This window comes from Larus michahellis, chromosome 14 (assembly GCF_964199755.1).
Source record: "Larus michahellis chromosome 14, bLarMic1.1, whole genome shotgun sequence".
Lineage (NCBI taxonomy): Eukaryota > Metazoa > Chordata > Aves > Charadriiformes > Laridae > Larus > Larus michahellis.
Genome location: NC_133909.1, coordinates 612658 through 631193, shown reverse-complemented (window position 1 = coordinate 631193; position 18536 = coordinate 612658). Strand labels below are relative to the sequence as shown.

Sequence of the window (18536 nt, the reverse complement as noted above, 5' to 3'; positions counted from 1 at the left end):
CAAATTATTTATAGTCAATACATTCACATCATTGGTAAGATACAAAACATTTCTAAATATATCTGGTCAAATGAAATGACGATTATGCCCTTAGTTAAGTTTGCCAGACAATGCTTTGCCAAAGACTGTTTGCCAAAAAATGTTTTGACCGAAGAAAGAGGAAGAATCCAGAGCATCTGCCAACGAGACTCTATAAAAGTGTCTTTGCACTGCTCTGTCCTGTCTCCAAGAACAGTTTCAAGGTAAGTGTGCTGGGTCTAGTGATTTGTTGAAATTAGGCATCCCCCCTTATTGCATGTTAGGCAGCGTATAAAACCTCTGACACTGGTTTCCAAATAAGTTTTACCATCTACTTTCAAGGTATCTGTATATTTTCTACCAATACCTTTTTTTTCTTTTTTTTTCTTTTTTTTTTTTAATTTTACAGAAGAACAGGAAAGTTCCTTCAACAGAACTCATATTCTCAAATATGACACTGTACAATCTGTGCAATCTGTAAAGCCAATGTACAACCTGTACATTGTCACAAGACACAAACAGCAATTTCTAAAAGGTTATTTCTGTATTATATGATGAAAATAAGAATTTTCTCTTAAGGATTTAAATCATTATACAGGTGGAAGGCTAGTTTTGCTAGTTCTAACAATTCTAGTATGTACTGAATTTTAAAATGTTGGAAAACGTCACCTTGCAAGCAAGGTATATTAATGACCTATTGATGCCACAGTTTATTTCTCCCACAGGGTTCTCTGCTGACGTGCCTTCAATAAAGTGCAGCCATGGCCTCTGCAGACTCTGAGATGGCTGTCTTTGGGGAGGCAGCTCCTTACCTCCGAAAATCAGAAAAGGAGAGAATCGAGGCCCAGAACAGGCCTTTCGATGCCAAGACATCCGTCTTTGTGGCGCATCCTAAGGAATCGTTTGTGAAAGGGACAATCCAGAGCAGGGAATCAGGGAAGGTCACTGTAAAGTCTGAAGCAGGAGAGGTGAGTAGAAACAAAGGCTTAAAAACTGTATGTAATTCCCAGTCTCAGCTCTTAGCTGACAGTCACGCATCTCTTTCTTCCTCTGACAGACCCTGACTGTGAAGGAAGATCAGGTCTTCTCCATGAACCCTCCCAAGTACGATAAAATCGAGGACATGGCCATGATGACCCACCTCCACGAACCCGCTGTGCTGTACAACCTCAAAGAGCGTTATGCAGCCTGGATGATCTACGTAAGTACCAGCAGCACTCTGCCTTTGGGTAGCTAGGAGGAACCGCTCTGCCAGGCTAAGTGGAAGCCAACGTGCCGTCTCCCTTCCTTGCAGACCTACTCGGGTCTCTTCTGCGTCACTGTCAACCCCTACAAGTGGCTGCCGGTGTACAACCCGGAGGTGGTGTTGGCCTACCGAGGCAAGAAGCGCCAGGAGGCCCCTCCACACATCTTCTCCATCTCTGACAACGCCTATCAGTTCATGCTGACTGGTGAGTTGATCATTTTCTTTAAAATTATTTGACTGTGAACACTCACTGAGGCTAAAAAATTTTTTTTCTCTGCAAAATAGTTCAGTCTAATATTTTTGGGAGGAGGGTGGATGACCTCTCATCATTGGAAATGTTTTCGTAACTGGACACCATTATTGAGATCATGTTTCTAACAATCAACATTAGAATTTGCTGTCCAAGATATTCAGGAGGATATTGTTTAACGCTGAATACAGCAGTGTCAGCTTTTACTTCAAAGAAATTTGGAGGAACTTTTAAAGTTCTGATTTTTTGATGTAAAGGGAAAGGAGATTCAACTTTGAAGCCAATGCTTCCTGTGGTGTTTTTACGAAAACTCAGGAAGCAGTCCTAGTCAGACATTACAGTGAAACCTGCTCAGAAAAGCGATACTTCCTCCCTCCATCTCAGAAACAATTTCTTCTTTTCCATTCATTATTATAAATGCAAGCAATAAGCAAGAAGGGTCCTGACATCTTTTCTAGTTTTCCAGAATTTCACAGAAGAGCAGATTAGTCAGAAGAATATCAAACAAAGCAAGGTATATTTTAATTTGTTAGAATAAATCTTTCCCCCTCCTCCCTCTCCAATTACTGTATTTAATTCTGGAGCATTTGGAGCAGTAAGAAGGTTGATTTGAATAGAAGATGACGAAAATGGAACAATAGTAAATTGATATGTGGTTAGCGTGCCGTATCATGGCAACGTTTATGTAGGTCATCATACGCTTACTCTCGCTGGCACCTTCATGACGTATGCAGGAACGTGGTGATTGCAAATTCAGACTTTTCCACTGGGAGTTAGTTACCTAATGGCTCAGTCTCTTCAGACTGCATGCAGATTATTGGAAAACAGCATCCTCGAGGCTTAGACCAAATTTAAATAATCTGGCAAAAATCACTTTGAAACCTAGTCCACTTACTTACACAGCCTATAAAGGCAGGTTATTAAACATACATAGACTTTCTTCCAAACATAACTCTGGCTAGTGAAGTGTGAAAACACAAGACATGCAAAATTAAAGATTTGAGAACAACTTGCAGCAGGTGTAAAAACTTATGCTTATTTCTTTTCCAAATACATAAGGAGCAGAAGGGTTTAAAACAAGCCTGTAGAGTCTGTACTGACACAGTCAAAATTTAAAAAGACAACTTGGAAAATATAAGGTCCTATCAATAACCATACGAGATTTTTAATTTGTTTACCTTAAAGCAGTGTGGGAAGCATTCATTTCTGGACCTCCTCCTTATAGTGGGATTCATCAGAGGAACTTCTGATTGAAGTGTCCTTAAAAAAACCCAAAACAACAATAAAATAAACACTAGCAAATTGCCAGGATAGAGTTCAACAAGGCATTCCAATGGAACTCTACCGACCAAAAATTCTCACTGAAAAATGCCTGGAAAACGGCGAGGGCTACACTAACTTTTGAAAAGAGTTGTGAGGGAGTTTTAAGGAACAGCCTACCCATAAGCTTGATTTTTGTAAAAGACAAAGTGTCAGCAATTTCTAAGCAAGGTAATTACTGGGCATGGGAATATATGTGACTTACCAAGAAGAAAAAGATGCATTTTTTTTAAAGGGAAGTCTTGCCTTACAAAACTACTGATTGTTTTTAACAAAGGAGAGCTGGTCAAGGTAACCTATCTGAATTCAACAAACATCTTCAGTACGGTTGATAAAGCAGCTATTCTTAGCATAATCCTTTATGCTTACATTCACTACCAGCTATAGAATTGAGAAGGTTCAAAAAGAATTGGTTAAGAAAAAGGAAGACATGGCAAAAATAGGGTTTTTTTTCCGCTTCTCACAGCGCAAAGATTTTCTCAATGAAGTTGCACTGGGATCTTTTCTGGGACTTCTGCTGTTCAGCATTTTTTAAATGATCTAGAAATGCTGACAAGCTTTCTGATTCTGCTGCTTTTGTTATCGATATCCTTTAATAGAGCTTGAAAAACTTTTGCTCAGTGATCAGAAATCTACAAAATAACAAGTTGAAAGGTGGAGATCACTGAGTCAGAAATAGAGACCGGAACAGAAACCATCATTATGTCATGGTGGTACCCAAGGAATGTCTGTACTTTGTGTACTGTGTGCATTTCTGCCCTTCCTTTTTCAAAAAAGAATATAGTAGAAATGGAACAGGTCAAGACAAAGGTGACAAAAGTTGAAGCGACACAAAAAGAACGGAGCATGGGTTAAAAATACAACCAGAGAAAATTCTGGAAGGCAAACTCAGCCCAAGCTATTACACACAAGACCATCAAATCTAGTTCTGGAAGTCCCAAAATTTCAATATGCTGCTGTATGGGAGAGTATTCTGGTCAAAGGTTACTATATGCTTATGCGTTTTTTGTGATTTTCTTTAGGCAATAAAGGAATTGGCCACTCACCAAAAAAATATCTAGGGGGGCCTATGGTCCGATCAGTAGTGCCTCTTCTTACGTTATAAAGTTTATGAGAAGCACGTGTTCCAGTTCACTTTAGCTTACAGATTACAAAAATACTCCTTAGTTGCAGTCCTTTTCATAAAGAAGATTGACATGAAGAGAATATCCAGAAAAAGAAGCGCAGATGCTACAACAGCCATCTACCTCAGTCTTGACGTGAGCTTCCCATCTATAGCTGGGAGCTTTAAAATGTGGAAAAGGAATTAGAGGTGAAGGTACACAGGTTTATAAAAGGAATTGAATGCCTACTGCTAGTGCATCTTCTAAAAGTCCCAGGAATATTTTTATCGGGAACATTCATGATACATATTACTAATCGCTTTGCTTCTGCCTCTTTCACAGATCGCGAGAACCAGTCGATCCTGATCACGTATGTACATCCCTGCTCGGGTCCCTGCGGGGCTGCACGGTGCCAGGGGACCTCCTGGCTGACCGCATGCTCTCTGCATCTCTCTTTGGTTTGACAGCGGAGAATCCGGTGCAGGGAAGACTGTGAACACAAAGCGGGTCATCCAGTACTTTGCAACAATTGCAGCGAGCGGGGAGAAGAAGAAGGAAGAGCAGTCGTCAGGCAAAATGCAGGTGAGTCAGGAAGAACAGACTGAATGTTTGACGTGTAATTTCCATGTAAACCAAACACTGTAATTGAATAATTATCCTCCTGCAGGGAACGCTTGAGGATCAAATCATCAGCGCTAACCCACTGCTGGAGGCTTTTGGAAACGCCAAGACCGTGAGGAACGACAACTCCTCACGCTTTGTAAGTTGTTGCTTTAGACAAAATCCCTCCTCACTATAACAGTGGTGATGTGCTAGTGGTACTCCCACATAAGGAGATGGCAATGAAATGCACCTAGGCCAAAATTCTTCTTCTTCTCCTTAACAGGGCAAATTCATCAGAATCCACTTTGGAGCCACGGGCAAACTGGCTTCTGCTGACATTGAAACTTGTAAGAGACTCTCCTGGCCTGATCCCATTCCTTACAAAATTCCCACCTCCATGTGTGTTCCTCTGCCTAACTCTGTCCTACTGTTCTTGCCAGATCTGCTGGAGAAGTCCAGAGTCACTTTCCAGCTCCAGGCAGAAAGAAGCTACCATATATTTTATCAGATCATGTCCAACAAGAAGCCAGAGTTAATTGGTAGGAACTATCATTATGTCTTTTTGAGGATGATCGCTGAGCAACAGTTCCCTCTGTTAGCTGATTGGCACAACTAAGCCTATGTCTTGCCTCTTCCTGCTTTCAGACATGCTCCTCGTTACCACCAATCCTTTTGACTTCCACTATGTGAGTCAAGGCGAGGTCACTGTTCCCAGCATTGATGACCAGGAGGAGCTCATGGCTACAGATGTAAGTACTATAAAGGAAACATTTTTTAATGATATTGTTAAGGTTCTTAGGCAATGTTTTGACTTCATTGTTTTGACTGCAGAGTGCCATTGACATCCTGGGCTTCACTGCTGATGAAAAGACCGCCATCTACAAGCTGACGGGGGCTGTCATGCACTACGGGAACCTGAAGTTCAAGCAGAAACAACGAGAGGAGCAGGCAGAGCCTGATGGCACAGAAGGTATCAGCAAATTCAGCAACTGGCTTGTTCAAAGAACTTCTCTGTCTGCAGAGATATGTTAGCCTCCAAAGACAGACTTTTGTTGGACCAAGTCACCACATAAAACACTGAGGAAAAACATCTTTGGTCATTGTCTATGTAACTGCAGAGGTGCTTCCCTGATCCTGGGAAATACCACTATTTTATCTAAAGGATACTCCCCAAAGAAACACAGCCTGAAAGGAGGAATTTCCACTTCAACACAGGATCTCTCTCTCTCTCTCCTAGATCTTCAACCAGATAGTCATCATGATGTTCCATCATATTTTTGATGAAATAAGTCCTTCTTTCTTTGCTATGCACAAATACACATTCCACAGAAAAGGAATGTGCTGCACATATGCCTCATGTGTTACCAGAGGCCTTTGGGGTTCTTCTGGGAACTTCCAGATTCAAGCTATTCCCATCCAAGCCGTATTGTTGTTGCTTTCATAGAAGGCCGTGATTAGCTTCCAGAATTTGCATTCCTTCCCAGACCTTCTGTATGAGACCAGACCAATGCTTTTCCATTTCTAGAACATGAACAGCAGAGTTGTTCACACTGAGCAAATTCTAGCTGTTGTCCAAAATAAATGCTTCTCTCTCTGTCCCTCTCCAGTGGCTGACAAGGCTGCCTACCTGATGGGCCTGAACTCAGCTGAATTGCTCAAAGCCCTGTGTTATCCCCGAGTCAAGGTTGGGAATGAGTACGTGACCAAAGGTCAAACTGTGGAGCAGGTAAAATAACTGACTACTAGGAATACATGGTTAAACCTCAGAATTTCACTTAAGACAGTTAAAATTCCTTAAAATTTCTGTGTTCCATCAGTTTTGCACATTTCTTCTCTGCTTTAGGTGAACAATGCTGTTGGTGCTCTGGCAAAGGCTGTCTATGAGAAGATGTTCCTCTGGATGGTTATTCGCATCAACCAACAGCTGGATACCAAGCAACCCAGACAGTACTTCATTGGTGTCCTGGACATTGCTGGCTTTGAGATCTTTGACGTAAGGAAGAAGGATTTGGCACCGTAGTCAAGGGAGGGCCAGGGAGGGGTCATGCAGACTCAGAAACACACTTCTTTTTAAGAAGATTCAGAAGCTTATCCTCCTCGTCTGCAGTTTTCTAGAAACCCCTCTCTCCGTCACAGCAGCACCCGCAAATGGCTTTGCTAACAAACACTTTGATTCTAACGTTGTCAACAGGTAGAAGAAAGCTCTGCTTTCTGACAAATGGTCTCAGAGGCCCTTGAGCTCTAGGAGACAGGTCTAGGACTAAGGCTCACACAGATGTAGGCCAAAGGTGTGGATGCTCTTGAAAGAGCCAGGGAAAGGGCAGTGCTATGGAAAAGTTCACAACGTGTTTCCTGTGTTGTGAATAGAGTGGCGATGCTAGGACTTCTGTGTCCCCAGAAGAAACCCCCAGATTGCTGATCTGAGTGCAGAGAAGTTCTTGGGTGGGACACTGAGGAGGCTTCCTCTCTCTGGGAGGTCAGCGAGCTGAGACACCTATACGATGCTACAGCTAAGGTTACTGAAGGATTTACTTTTGAGTAGCACAGTAAAAAAGACATGTTACCTTTAGTTTGATTTCAAAAGTGGTAAGAATAAAATCCTTTGAGGACAGTACATTTTACAGGAGAAGTCCTGCTTAGGGAAACACAGGCTGTTACGGTACGGTTAGGAGTGGTGTTTCAGCTGGGGAACTTCAAATAACATTAGGAGAATGCCAGCAAAACGCTGCGGTATTTGCCACACCTTGAGAACCTGTGCACCTCTCCTTGCTTTGGGCAGTTCAACAGCTTTGAGCAGCTGTGCATCAACTTCACCAATGAGAAACTGCAACAGTTTTTCAACCACCACATGTTCGTGCTGGAGCAGGAGGAGTACAAGAAGGAAGGAATTGAATGGGAGTTCATTGACTTTGGGATGGACCTGGCTGCCTGCATTGAGCTCATTGAGAAGGTACCTTTTCCATACAAGTGTACAATATGTTTTGGAATTCTGTGGTGTTTCCGAGCCAGATTCAGCTCAGAAAGAACTCAGAGCCAGACATTCAGTGTCAGTTAAAGAAAATATTTTGCACTGAAACTTATTTTAGTGTGGGGAAGAGAAATTGGGAAATGCAAATCTGTGTCATCAATGCTTCATTACCTGGGCTTCAAGCATGGAAAAGGTAGCCTGGACTCCCACCAACAGTATTCTCTTTAAAAAAATGGAGTCAGTCTCCTTTCCTTTTTCCTCTGAAGACTCAAATCAGAACTCCACACAGAAATTTGGGAAATAAATAGTGTCTCACCTGACTTCCCAAAAGTACTAGGCCTCTTGTAGCTATTTTTCCCAATTGTTTTTCTGTTTACCACTTCTCCCTTCAATTCTACACCCAACTGTAACCTGAAGCGGATAGAGGTTCTTACCAGTTCCATGAAGACAGGCTGCAGGAAGGCCAGGGAAGGCAGAAATAAGCTCCCTGGCTGAGAACAACTCCTGACAAACTTAGGCCTTACCCAGGCAGAGATGCTACCAGCAACACACTGGTATCTTTGATGTTCACAGCACATGCTTCACATCATGATCATCTTTCTCTGTCACTTCTTGTGGTACCTTCCAGCCCATGGGCATCTTCTCCATCCTGGAAGAGGAGTGCATGTTCCCCAAGGCAACTGACATCTCTTTCAAGAACAAGCTCTACGACCAGCACCTGGGCAAGTCCAGCAACTTCCAGAAGCCCAAGCCTGCCAAAGGCAAGGCTGAGGCCCACTTCTCCCTGGTGCACTACGCTGGCACAGTAGACTACAACATCACTGGCTGGCTTGAGAAGAACAAGGACCCCCTGAATGAAACTGTCATTGGGTTGTACCAGAAATCATCTGTGAAGACACTGGCTTTACTCTTTGCCAACTACGGTGGGGAAGCAGGTAAGCTCTGTAAAATCCATTTCCATGCGTTCAAGCTGTACAAAGGGGAATCCCAAAGACAATGTTAAAGGCACCTGCTCAATTTCTTCAATTTTGCAGAGGCTGGTGGTGGTGGTGGCAAGAAAGGTGGGAAGAAGAAGGGTTCTTCTTTCCAGACTGTCTCAGCTCTTTTCCGGGTGAGGGCAGAATTCACTACCTCATTATTAAACATTCGCACTGAAATAAAAGAGGAGTTGAGTAGAATTGCTGTGAGAAAAAGCCGTGCAATGCAATGAGCATGCTCTGATTCATATGTCTTGAAGGAAGTTTACACCAACATTGCCATGCATTTCTCATAGGTCAAAACTCTGAAAGATTCAATTTTATATATGAATGTCATTCATTGCTTACAAGCTTTAATCTAAGTTTTACCTTGTAAGATGTTTTAGAGAAGACAGGTCTGCATTCTGAAACACTCAGTTTGATACATCCACTATTAAACTTCCAGTGCTTATGCTTAATAATACAAACTTCATTTCATGATCTCACAGGAGAATTTAAACAAGCTGATGACAAATCTACGCAGTACTCATCCCCATTTTGTACGATGCATCATCCCAAATGAAACAAAAACACCCGGTAAGGGAACCCAATAGGCGGAAAACTCAAGCCACAGAAGCCCTTCTCCTGAGTGAGTATCAAACAATGGGGTAGTCACTAATGGCTGTATTTGTTAGGTGCCATGGAGCATGAGCTGGTGCTGCATCAGCTGCGGTGCAATGGTGTGCTGGAAGGGATCAGAATTTGCAGGAAAGGGTTCCCCAGCAGAGTCTTGTACGCTGACTTCAAACAAAGGTATGAGCGCTACACTTTCCTGTCCATTCAGACCAAGAAGAATAGCCTGATTCTCTTAAAAAACTTGAAACATTATACTTCAGGAAGGACCTAAGTAGTAACATAGACAAGTTCTTTTGTGGGTTTATGACTGATTTTATACTGATGGTGAGGATTCTCTTTGACTCTGAATAATCAATATGAAAACTTCACTTACACTGTCTTCAAAGAGTGGACTGTCCCTATTACACGATATTACTCAGTCAGTCAGTCAGCTGTTGCTGAGAAGGCTGTGGAGTTCAATCTCAGTGGTGGTTTCAGTAATGTGGATTTCTTCGTGTTCTGCTTTCTCCTACAGATACAGAGTGCTTAATGCAAGTGCTATTCCAGACGGTCAGTTCATGGATAGCAAGAAGGCTTCAGAGAAGCTTCTTGGTTCCATTGATGTGGACCACACTCAGTACAGATTTGGTCACACCAAGGTAGAAACAAGTCTACTGTTTAAATACTATGTCCCTCTGTTATGCACTGTCTGAGAATCACGTGCTACAATGTTCCCTTTCTCAAGGTGTTCTTCAAAGCTGGGCTGATAGGTCTACTGGAGGAGATGAGAGATGAGAAATTGGCTGAGATCATGACCATGACACAAGCCAGGTGCAGGGGCTTCCTGATGAGAGTGGAGTACCGGAGAATGGTGGAGAGGAGGTAGATATTTCTCAACAAAGTAACATGTTCTCATGGGGTTTGGCTAATTAAGTCTAAATTCATCGAAACTAAGGTATGTGATAGCTATGTGAATTATATTTCAGGGATTCAATCTTCTGTATCCAGTACAATGTTCGTGCATTCATGAATGTCAAGCACTGGCCCTGGATGAAGCTCTTCTTCAAGATCAAGCCCTTGCTGAAAAGCGCAGAATCTGAGAAGGAGATGGCCAACATGAAACAAGAGTTTGAGAAAACCAAGGAAGAGCTTGCAAAGTCTGAGGCAAAGAGGAAGGAGCTGGAGGAAAAAATGGTGACCTTACTACAGGAGAAAAATGACCTGCAGCTCCAAGTGCAGGCTGTGAGTATCACTGTTCATTTGTCCTTGGGAAAAGAATGATACACAGCCAGAATGCTTCTTACCCTAAGTGGGGACTTGCAGGAAGCAGACTGACATGCAGTAGAAAACAGTCTATAAACACATGCTCTACCGTTGAGTAAACAGGCACTGGCAGGGGCATGGTGAGGCTCATGGCAGCCCCACCCAAGGCTCAACATTCCTGCTGTCTGAGGAAAGAGGCATGCAGCAGTAGCCAACATGTAATCCCCAGCAGAGCGCTCTGAACTGGAAGGGAAGCATCTCCCTCTACTCAGCTTTCAAAGCAGTGTATCTGTCTAACAGAGTAAAGGCAAACCTGAGAAGGACGAGCCTTTCCTACTTGCAGCTACACAAGGCGGCCTTGATTACTTTCAGAAACATGGATACTTCCCATTCTCGGTACATTAGGAAAAGGCAGTTTCTTCACACCAAAAAAACCCCATGCCTTGCCCCACTAAATTATTCTCACAAAGACAATTAGAAAGAAAAAGCTATTGAAGCCTTTTTCTGTCAGCAACCCAATCTGTGAGGCATTTTGAAGACACACAAAAACTTTGGAGTCCGTGTTGATTCCAGATGAACGGGTTTCCCAGTAGACAGTTGGCACGATCTTCCCATTGCTGGAGAGGAAGGCCAGGTTCAGCCCGCGTTTTAACACATGCCCACTGGGTGATCCAAAAGGCAGGACAGAGAATCTTCAAAACCTTTCAACCCACTAAAAATCCGTGTCTCCCCACCAGGAAGCAGACAGCTTGGCTGATGCTGAGGAAAGATGCGACCAGCTCATCAAAACCAAAATCCAGCTGGAAGCCAAAATTAAGGAGGTGACTGAAAGGGCTGAGGATGAGGAGGAAATTAATGCTGAGCTGACAGCCAAGAAGAGGAAACTGGAGGATGAATGCTCAGAGCTGAAGAAAGATATTGATGACCTCGAGTTAACGTTGGCCAAAGTGGAGAAGGAAAAGCATGCCACTGAAAACAAGGTACACACACACAGGGAATCACATAAAGGGTGAAGAGACAGATGCCTCCCACAGCAGCCCCATACCCTCAGAACGAAGCTTGGTTTGGAACATACCAGGAGCATCACAGCGGGGCAGCTACGCCCCAACAGCCCAAATAAAAAACAAGCTCCTGCAAAAACATTGCAAGGTGAAAAGGTCACTGCGCTAGCAGTTAAGTCTCCTAAAACGAGTTTCTGCACTTTCTTACAATCAACAGGTGAAAAACCTCACAGAGGAGATGGCAGCCCTGGACGAGACCATTGCCAAGCTGACAAAAGAGAAGAAAGCCCTCCAAGAGGCCCATCAGCAGACACTGGATGATCTGCAGGTAGAAGAAGACAAAGTCAATACGCTGACCAAAGCCAAGACCAAGCTGGAGCAGCAAGTGGATGATGTAAGCACACGTGTAACTGCATGAAAAAGAAACCTTTGCAGAGGAAAGGATAGCCAGCAGAGCACTGATGGTATTGTTCGTTGTAGCTGGAAGCGTCCCTGGAGCAAGAGAAGAAACTGCGCATGGACCTTGAGAGAGCTAAGAGGAAACTCGAAGGAGACCTGAAGCTGGCCCATGACAGCATAATGGATTTGGAAAATGATAAGCAGCAGCTGGATGAGAAACTGAAGAAGTAAGTGTGGCTGTGGGGCACCTGAGCACTGGGCTGGTGCACTTGTCTTCTTCCTTTGAGCTCTAACATGGTTTGCTTTGTCCAAAGGAAAGACTTTGAAATCAGCCAGATCCAGAGCAAAATTGAGGACGAGCAAGCCTTGGGCATGCAATTGCAGAAGAAGATCAAGGAGCTGCAGGCAAGTGTCTGTTCCTTCCCCTCTTTCACCGGGTCCCAGGTGAGGAAGGAGGAGGGCATGGGTGTGAAGGCTGCCTAATGTTCCCCAGGCGCGTATTGAGGAACTGGAGGAGGAAATTGAGGCAGAGCGAACCTCTCGGGCAAAAGCAGAGAAGCATCGGGCTGACCTCTCAAGGGAGCTCGAGGAGATCAGTGAGCGCCTGGAAGAAGCAGGAGGAGCTACCGCAGCTCAGATCGATATGAACAAGAAGCGTGAGGCAGAGTTTCAGAAGATGCGTCGTGACCTCGAAGAGGCCACGCTGCAGCACGAGGCCACGGCTGCCGCCCTGCGGAAGAAGCACGCAGACAGCACAGCTGAGCTTGGGGAGCAGATCGACAACCTGCAGCGAGTGAAGCAGAAGCTAGAGAAGGAGAAGAGTGAGCTGAAGATGGAGATTGATGACTTGGCCAGTAACATGGAGTCTGTCTCCAAAGCCAAGGTATGCAATTGCAGTAGAACATGCTCACAGGGCCAAGGTATGGCACGTAGGCTCCATCTACCAGCCACATTCTCCTTAAAAATATCCCTGCTGTGAAGACAAGACAGAGTCCAGGTGTTCATCTCCTTTCCTTGCTTGGGATTGCTTGCTATCTAGGCCAATCTGGAGAAGATGTGCCGCACTCTGGAAGACCAGCTGAGTGAGATTAAAACTAAGGAGGAGCAGAATCAGCGCATGATCAATGACCTCAATACTCAAAGAGCTCGTCTGCAGACTGAATCAGGTGAGACACCCCCATTCCTGAGATGCAATGGGAGCATCTGCATGCCATGGAGCATACCACAGGGTGCAAAGTGACAGCTGGTATAACCTCTCCAGGCTGCTGGTCATTGCTTGGGTTTGCAGGCAGAAACTGTCATATTATCGATCGCCTAGTTACTTTTTTCTCACTTTGCCTTTCCCAGGGGAATATTCACGCCAGGTGGAGGAAAAGGATGCTCTCATTTCTCAGCTGTCTAGGGGCAAGCAAGGATTTACGCAACAGATTGAGGAACTCAAGAGACATCTAGAGGAAGAAATAAAGGTGTGGAATTACCCTACTGCCCACAACCTAGATCACCCCTAAAAGCATCTGGAGAATTTTGTCTGATCTAAGATTGTTTCAAGATTCTTTCCCAGACACGTGTAGTACTGGAGGGAACACCAGTAATGCACATCCGCCAACTCATAAGCTAGAGAGGGAAGGAAGCGTAATGGTTTTGCGTGGTTTAGACAAGATGGCCCTGCACCCAGTCTAGCTGCATCTGAAAGCTGTCCAATGTTGGGGAATCCACTACTTCCCTGGGGAGATTATCCGAATGGCTGATTATTCTCATTGTGGAAAATTTTCCTCCATTATCCAATTGGAATCTCCCCAGGAGTAACCTGTACCCATTACCCCTCATCTTTTCCATGGGAGTCCTTGTAAGAAGGGAGTCTCCATCTTCATCCATCTCCAGCCACCCTTTAAATACTACAACATCATGATAATGTCTCCATTCAGCCTTGTCTTCTCAAGACTGAACAAACGCAAATCTCTCAGCCTTTCCTGATGTGGTAGGCTTCCGAGTCCTTTGATCATCATAGCGGTTCTCCTCTGGACCATCTCCAGACTGTCCACATCTCTTTTTGCATAGCGGTGACCAAAACTGAACACAGTATTCCAGGTGTGGCCTGAAAGGGCTGAGCAGAGTGGGATAATGCCTTCTTTATCTTCTTTAATTTTACTGTCAATTTCACTGTCAAGAGGCATCTCACGACAAAGATTCAGGTTAGCAATCCCAATATCTCCCCAGGCCAAGAGTGCCCTGGCCCACGCCTTGCAGTCTGCTCGCCACGACTGTGACTTGCTGCGGGAACAATATGAGGAGGAGCAGGAGGCCAAGGGGGAGCTGCAGCGTGCCCTGTCCAAGGCCAACAGCGAAGTGGCCCAGTGGAGAACCAAATACGAGACGGACGCCATTCAGCGCACGGAGGAGCTGGAGGAGGCCAAGTACGTGGGAAGTGGGATGTCAAATGGCTGGGGAAGACTGAGTCTGTCAAGGGAAAACGGTGCCTTTGAGAGTGGGTTAGGAGAGGGGTGGGATGAAGGCAGGGAAGTATTGTCTTTGTGGTAAAGTGGAGAGAGGGAGGGAGAGGAAGAGAATGCTGTGGAAGAAGTATCGCTTGGAAGGACAAACGTAGCCTTTATATGGCTAGAAAGCCTAAGACAGGCCAAATACTCAGTAGGTGCTAGGACCCAGAAGCGATAGACTCTTTACGTTCCATGCCGTCGTGGAACAGAAGAAATGCTGTGAGAAGCACTAGCATCAAAACCCCCAAAGTGGTCAACATCCCTTTCGTGAACAGTAAAAAATGGGCTCATCTTTAAGCTCTAACCTGGAGCTGTGCTTATCTCCTCTCAGGAAGAAGCTGGCACAGCGCCTGCAGGATGCCGAGGAACACGTTGAAGCTGTCAATGCCAAATGTGCCTCCCTGGAGAAGACGAAGCAGAGGCTGCAGAATGAAGTGGAGGACCTGATGATTGACGTGGAGCGATCGAATGCTGCCTGCGCAGCGCTGGATAAGAAGCAGAAGACCTTTGACAAGGTGTTTTGGGCTCCAGGCCTGGGGCTCCTGAGCAGAGCGTCCCCTCCTGATTGCCACAGCCATACTCACGCCCTGTTTCTCTTCAGATCCTGGCAGAGTGGAAGCAGAAGTATGAGGAAACGCAGGCTGAGCTGGAAGCCTCCCAGAAGGAGTCTCGCTCTCTCAGCACAGAGCTGTTTAAGATGAAGAATGCCTATGAGGAGTCCTTGGACCACCTGGAAACGCTGAAGCGTGAGAACAAGAACTTGCAGCGTAAGTCCCCGTTCCTCGGCTCCTGGCAGAGCTCTTTCCCTAGCCACGGCTACTGCCATTCCGTATGGGTCTGTGCCTGCAGGTCGGCAAAGATGCCTGTCACCTTGGTGTGAAAGGGCCCTTCCCATTCTGCTCTGTGCCTGACCATGTCATTGGTCTTTGCTCCCACAGAGGAGATTTCCGACCTCACGGAGCAGATTGCCGAGGGCGGAAAGGCGATTCATGAGCTGGAGAAAATCAAGAAGCAGATTGAGCAGGAGAAATCTGAACTCCAAGCCTCCCTGGAGGAAGCTGAGGTAGACACAGTGTTAATAAATGGTGTCCAGAGTGAAAGTATGGAAGCAATTTTCTGCGGAGATGGCAGGAAATGAGGCTTACGTTTCATGAAACACTGCATAAGAGATTAGCTAGAAAGGAACTGGTCGTTTAAGTCACTGTTCCTGCTGACTTGCGCAGGCCTCCCTAGAGCACGAAGAGGGGAAGATCCTGCGCCTCCAGCTTGAGCTCAACCAGGTGAAGTCTGAGATTGACAGGAAGATAGCAGAGAAAGATGAGGAGATCGACCAGCTGAAGAGAAACCACCTCAGAATTGTGGAGTCCATGCAGAGCACCCTGGACGCTGAGATCAGGAGCAGGAATGAAGCCCTGCGGCTGAAGAAGAAGATGGAGGGAGACCTGAACGAAATGGAGATCCAGCTGAGCCATGCCAACCGCGTGGCTGCAGAGGCACAAAAGAACCTGAGAAACACACAGGGAGTGCTCAAGGTATGAAGGCCAAGATGAACATGCAGGTGGCTAGCTTGCCTAGTAGTATACCGACATCAGAATCACACAGACACATTAGTAAACGAGTCATGCGTGTCACTGTCTCCAACACTGCTCCAGTGCTGTGCCATCTTATCGTTTCCCTTTCTTCTCTTAAAGGATACCCAGCTACACTTGGATGATGCTCTCAGGACACAGGAGGACCTGAAGGAGCAGGTGGCCATGGTGGAGCGCAGAGCAAACCTGCTGCAGGCTGAAGTGGAGGAGCTACGGGCAGCCCTGGAGCAGACGGAGCGCTCCAGGAAAGTGGCTGAGCAGGAGCTTCTGGATGCCACTGAACGCGTGCAGCTCCTCCATACCCAGGTCAGGCACTCTGCTGGAAATCAGTCCCATCAACAAGGGATAAGACAGAATGCAATTGCTATGCATCTTGTAAGTGATTACTGTGTAAACACTTGAAGAGCTATGCCGTAATCTGACCAGTTCCAGCCAGCCACCTGCGTCTGGTTTGCTGCCATAGCTCTAAAGAGGGCTCTTGCATTAGAGACTTTCATAAACAACGCTCACGCTTTCAACTCTTGAAGTGGAGGCATTAGGTCTAAAAGTACAAATCATGTCTTTCCTGTTACACAGAACACCAGCTTGATCAACACCAAGAAGAAGCTGGAAACAGACATCATGCAAATCCAGGGTGAAATGGAGGATACGATCCAGGAAGCCCGCAATGCTGAAGAGAAGGCCAAGAAGGCCATCACAGATGTGAGTCGGGAGATCCTTTCCCTGCTGCTGATGGTGGATGTATTCTCCCCGAGAATGTCTCCAGCCCCAAAAACGGCTTTGCCTCTTTGCTCTCATCAGGCAGCCATGATGGCAGAAGAGCTGAAGAAGGAGCAGGACACCAGCGCCCACCTGGAGAGGATGAAGAAGAACCTGGACCAGACGGTGAAGGACCTGCAGCACCGTCTGGATGAGGCTGAGCAGTTGGCACTGAAGGGAGGCAAGAAGCAAATCCAGAAGCTGGAGGCCAGAGTGCGTAGGGCTGGTATTTCTGCAGGAGTGAGCACGTGCCTTGGAGAGATACCAGGGAAGCTCCAAAGATGGGCTTCTCATTGCAGGTGCGGGAGCTGGAAGGGGAGGTTGATGCTGAGCAGAAGCGCAGCGCCGAAGCCGTGAAGGGGGTGCGCAAGTACGAGAGGAGGGTGAAGGAGCTGACCTACCAGGTACGGCAGGAGGCCTCCTTGGGCTGAAAGAGTTTTCTCACAGCGCGTCAGATTTTGCGCACACCACTCCCAAGGGGAAGCGTAACCTCACATGGCGGGGAACCAATAATTCATTCCCTTTCCTGCTTACCAACCCCTCTAGTCTGAGGAAGACCGGAAGAATATTCTGAGGCTCCAGGATCTGGTGGACAAGCTGCAAACGAAGGTGAAATCCTACAAGAGACAAGCTGAGGAGGCTGTAAGTATATTTCAGAGAATGGGCAAGAGCCACCTTCCATCAGGGCAGCACGCTCGTCGAGATGAGTATGAATACCAACGCAAGGCGCACGGAAGAAACTCCCAAGACACAACAGTCTTGGCCACACTATTTTACTGTTGTGTCACAAGGCCTTGATGAGTTCTGGGCACCCTGCAGTCAGGGATGAAGTGAGGGAAGTCCTGCAGCCTGTTTTATACAGGAGGTCAGACTAAACAAACCCAGGGGCCACGTCCACTGACTGAGAAGTTCATGAGTCTCTGCTGCTGATTGACAGCAGAAGGCTTCCGGGTTTGTCTCGACCTAATAAGCCACACTTGTAGCTGGGCAGCGAGCAGTGGGAGACTAAGTACACAAATGACAACCGCGATTGACAAAATAGCTCCTCAAGAGAGACACAGTACTGGTGAAGCTTGTCCCGGTGGGGTCCTGAAGAAGGGAGGATGAGGAGGTCTGTGCAAGGCTTATGTGTAAGCAGTGGGGGGTGGGGAGTGGAGGTCCGGGCATCCCCCCAGGGAGGAGGCGCAGGAGGAGCGAAACCCCTGCCCTGGGCTCCTCACCACCGACTCCCTCTCCCCGCACAGGAGGAGCTCTCCAATGTCAACCTCTCCAAGTTCCGCAAGATCCAGCACGAGCTGGAGGAAGCCGAGGAGCGGGCTGACATTGCAGAGTCGCAGGTCAACAAGCTCCGAGTGAAGAGTCGGGAGTTTCACAGCAAGAAGATAGAAGAGGAAGAGTGAGGATGTCCTGAGGCAACAAAGTGACCTGGGGGCTGCACAAAATGTGAACCTCTCAGTCACTTTCTTCTGTAATTAGTCTTTGTAATCATGTCAATGTCTAGAGAATAAAGAACGTAGTTTCCTGTGCATACAGAATATGAGCAGCCTCTTCTCCCTCTCTCTGTTTTGCTACTTTTGTCTCCCAATTAGCTGTGGGATCCCATTAAACTTTGGCTATTGCTGAATGTTTAGCTTGTGCCCATTAGCTGTCTGATGTGTAACACATGCTTTTATTTCGCAAGCACTGAAAAGTATATGTCATAATGTATTTTTCTTGCTAGGGGAAAGGCTGGAGAAGACACAAAAGGCACAGCGCTGTTTAGGTGCTTCAGTGGTACCTGAGAATTACGCAATTTCTGTCTCCCCACGGTGGCTACTACTCCCTTCACCTACACCTCTGGACTCCAGAATTTCATAGAGCTTCTGGGCACTTCCACTTTGGAGGGGGACGGAGAGGGAGGGGATGGGGGGAAGAGAATGGAGGGCACTGGCAAATACTTCTTCCTTTATTC

General features: G+C 46.1%; 1 protein-coding gene across 3 annotated transcripts; it reads left to right on the top strand.

Moving 5' to 3' along the window:
* Positions 1-186: 186 nt before the first annotated feature.
* Positions 187-18120, top strand: LOC141751360 (myosin heavy chain, skeletal muscle, adult-like). 3 transcript variants are annotated; one of them, XM_074607974.1, is made up of 39 exons: positions 187-242; positions 744-986; positions 1076-1219; positions 1313-1469; positions 4280-4307; positions 4405-4519; positions 4605-4697; positions 4824-4887; positions 4981-5079; positions 5186-5289; positions 5372-5510; positions 6148-6266; positions 6384-6533; positions 7320-7490; positions 8137-8443; positions 8543-8619; positions 8974-9061; positions 9160-9277; positions 9615-9738; positions 9825-9961; positions 10066-10321; positions 11080-11322; positions 11561-11737; positions 11824-11969; positions 12057-12147; positions 12236-12625; positions 12782-12908; positions 13090-13208; positions 13960-14156; positions 14569-14752; positions 14839-15004; positions 15176-15300; positions 15461-15769; positions 15929-16132; positions 16403-16528; positions 16628-16798; positions 16885-16989; positions 17132-17227; positions 17830-18120. In XM_074607974.1, exons 2-39 carry the CDS (start codon positions 780-782, stop codon positions 17983-17985), a joined length of 5829 nt encoding a protein of 1942 aa, XP_074464075.1. In that variant the 5' UTR covers positions 187-242; positions 744-779; the 3' UTR covers positions 17986-18120. The 3 variants fall into 3 exon arrangements, with proteins under 3 accessions (XP_074464075.1, XP_074464076.1, XP_074464077.1); XM_074607975.1 differs by having other exon boundaries at positions 222-242; positions 728-986; XM_074607976.1 differs by lacking the exon at positions 187-242 and adding an exon at positions 254-360.
* Positions 18121-18536: the final 416 nt, after the last annotated feature.

Coding starts and splice junctions, on each gene's coding strand:
- LOC141751360 (XM_074607974.1), top strand. CDS start 780: ATGGCCTCTGCAGACTCTGAGATGGCTGTCTTTGGGGAGGCAGCTCCT. Junction 7,491..8,136: donor GCATTGAGCTCATTGAGAAG/GTACCTTTTCCA, acceptor GGTACCTTCCAG/CCCATGGGCATCTTCTCCAT. Junction 8,444..8,542: donor CAACTACGGTGGGGAAGCAG/GTAAGCTCTGTA, acceptor TCAATTTTGCAG/AGGCTGGTGGTGGTGGTGGC.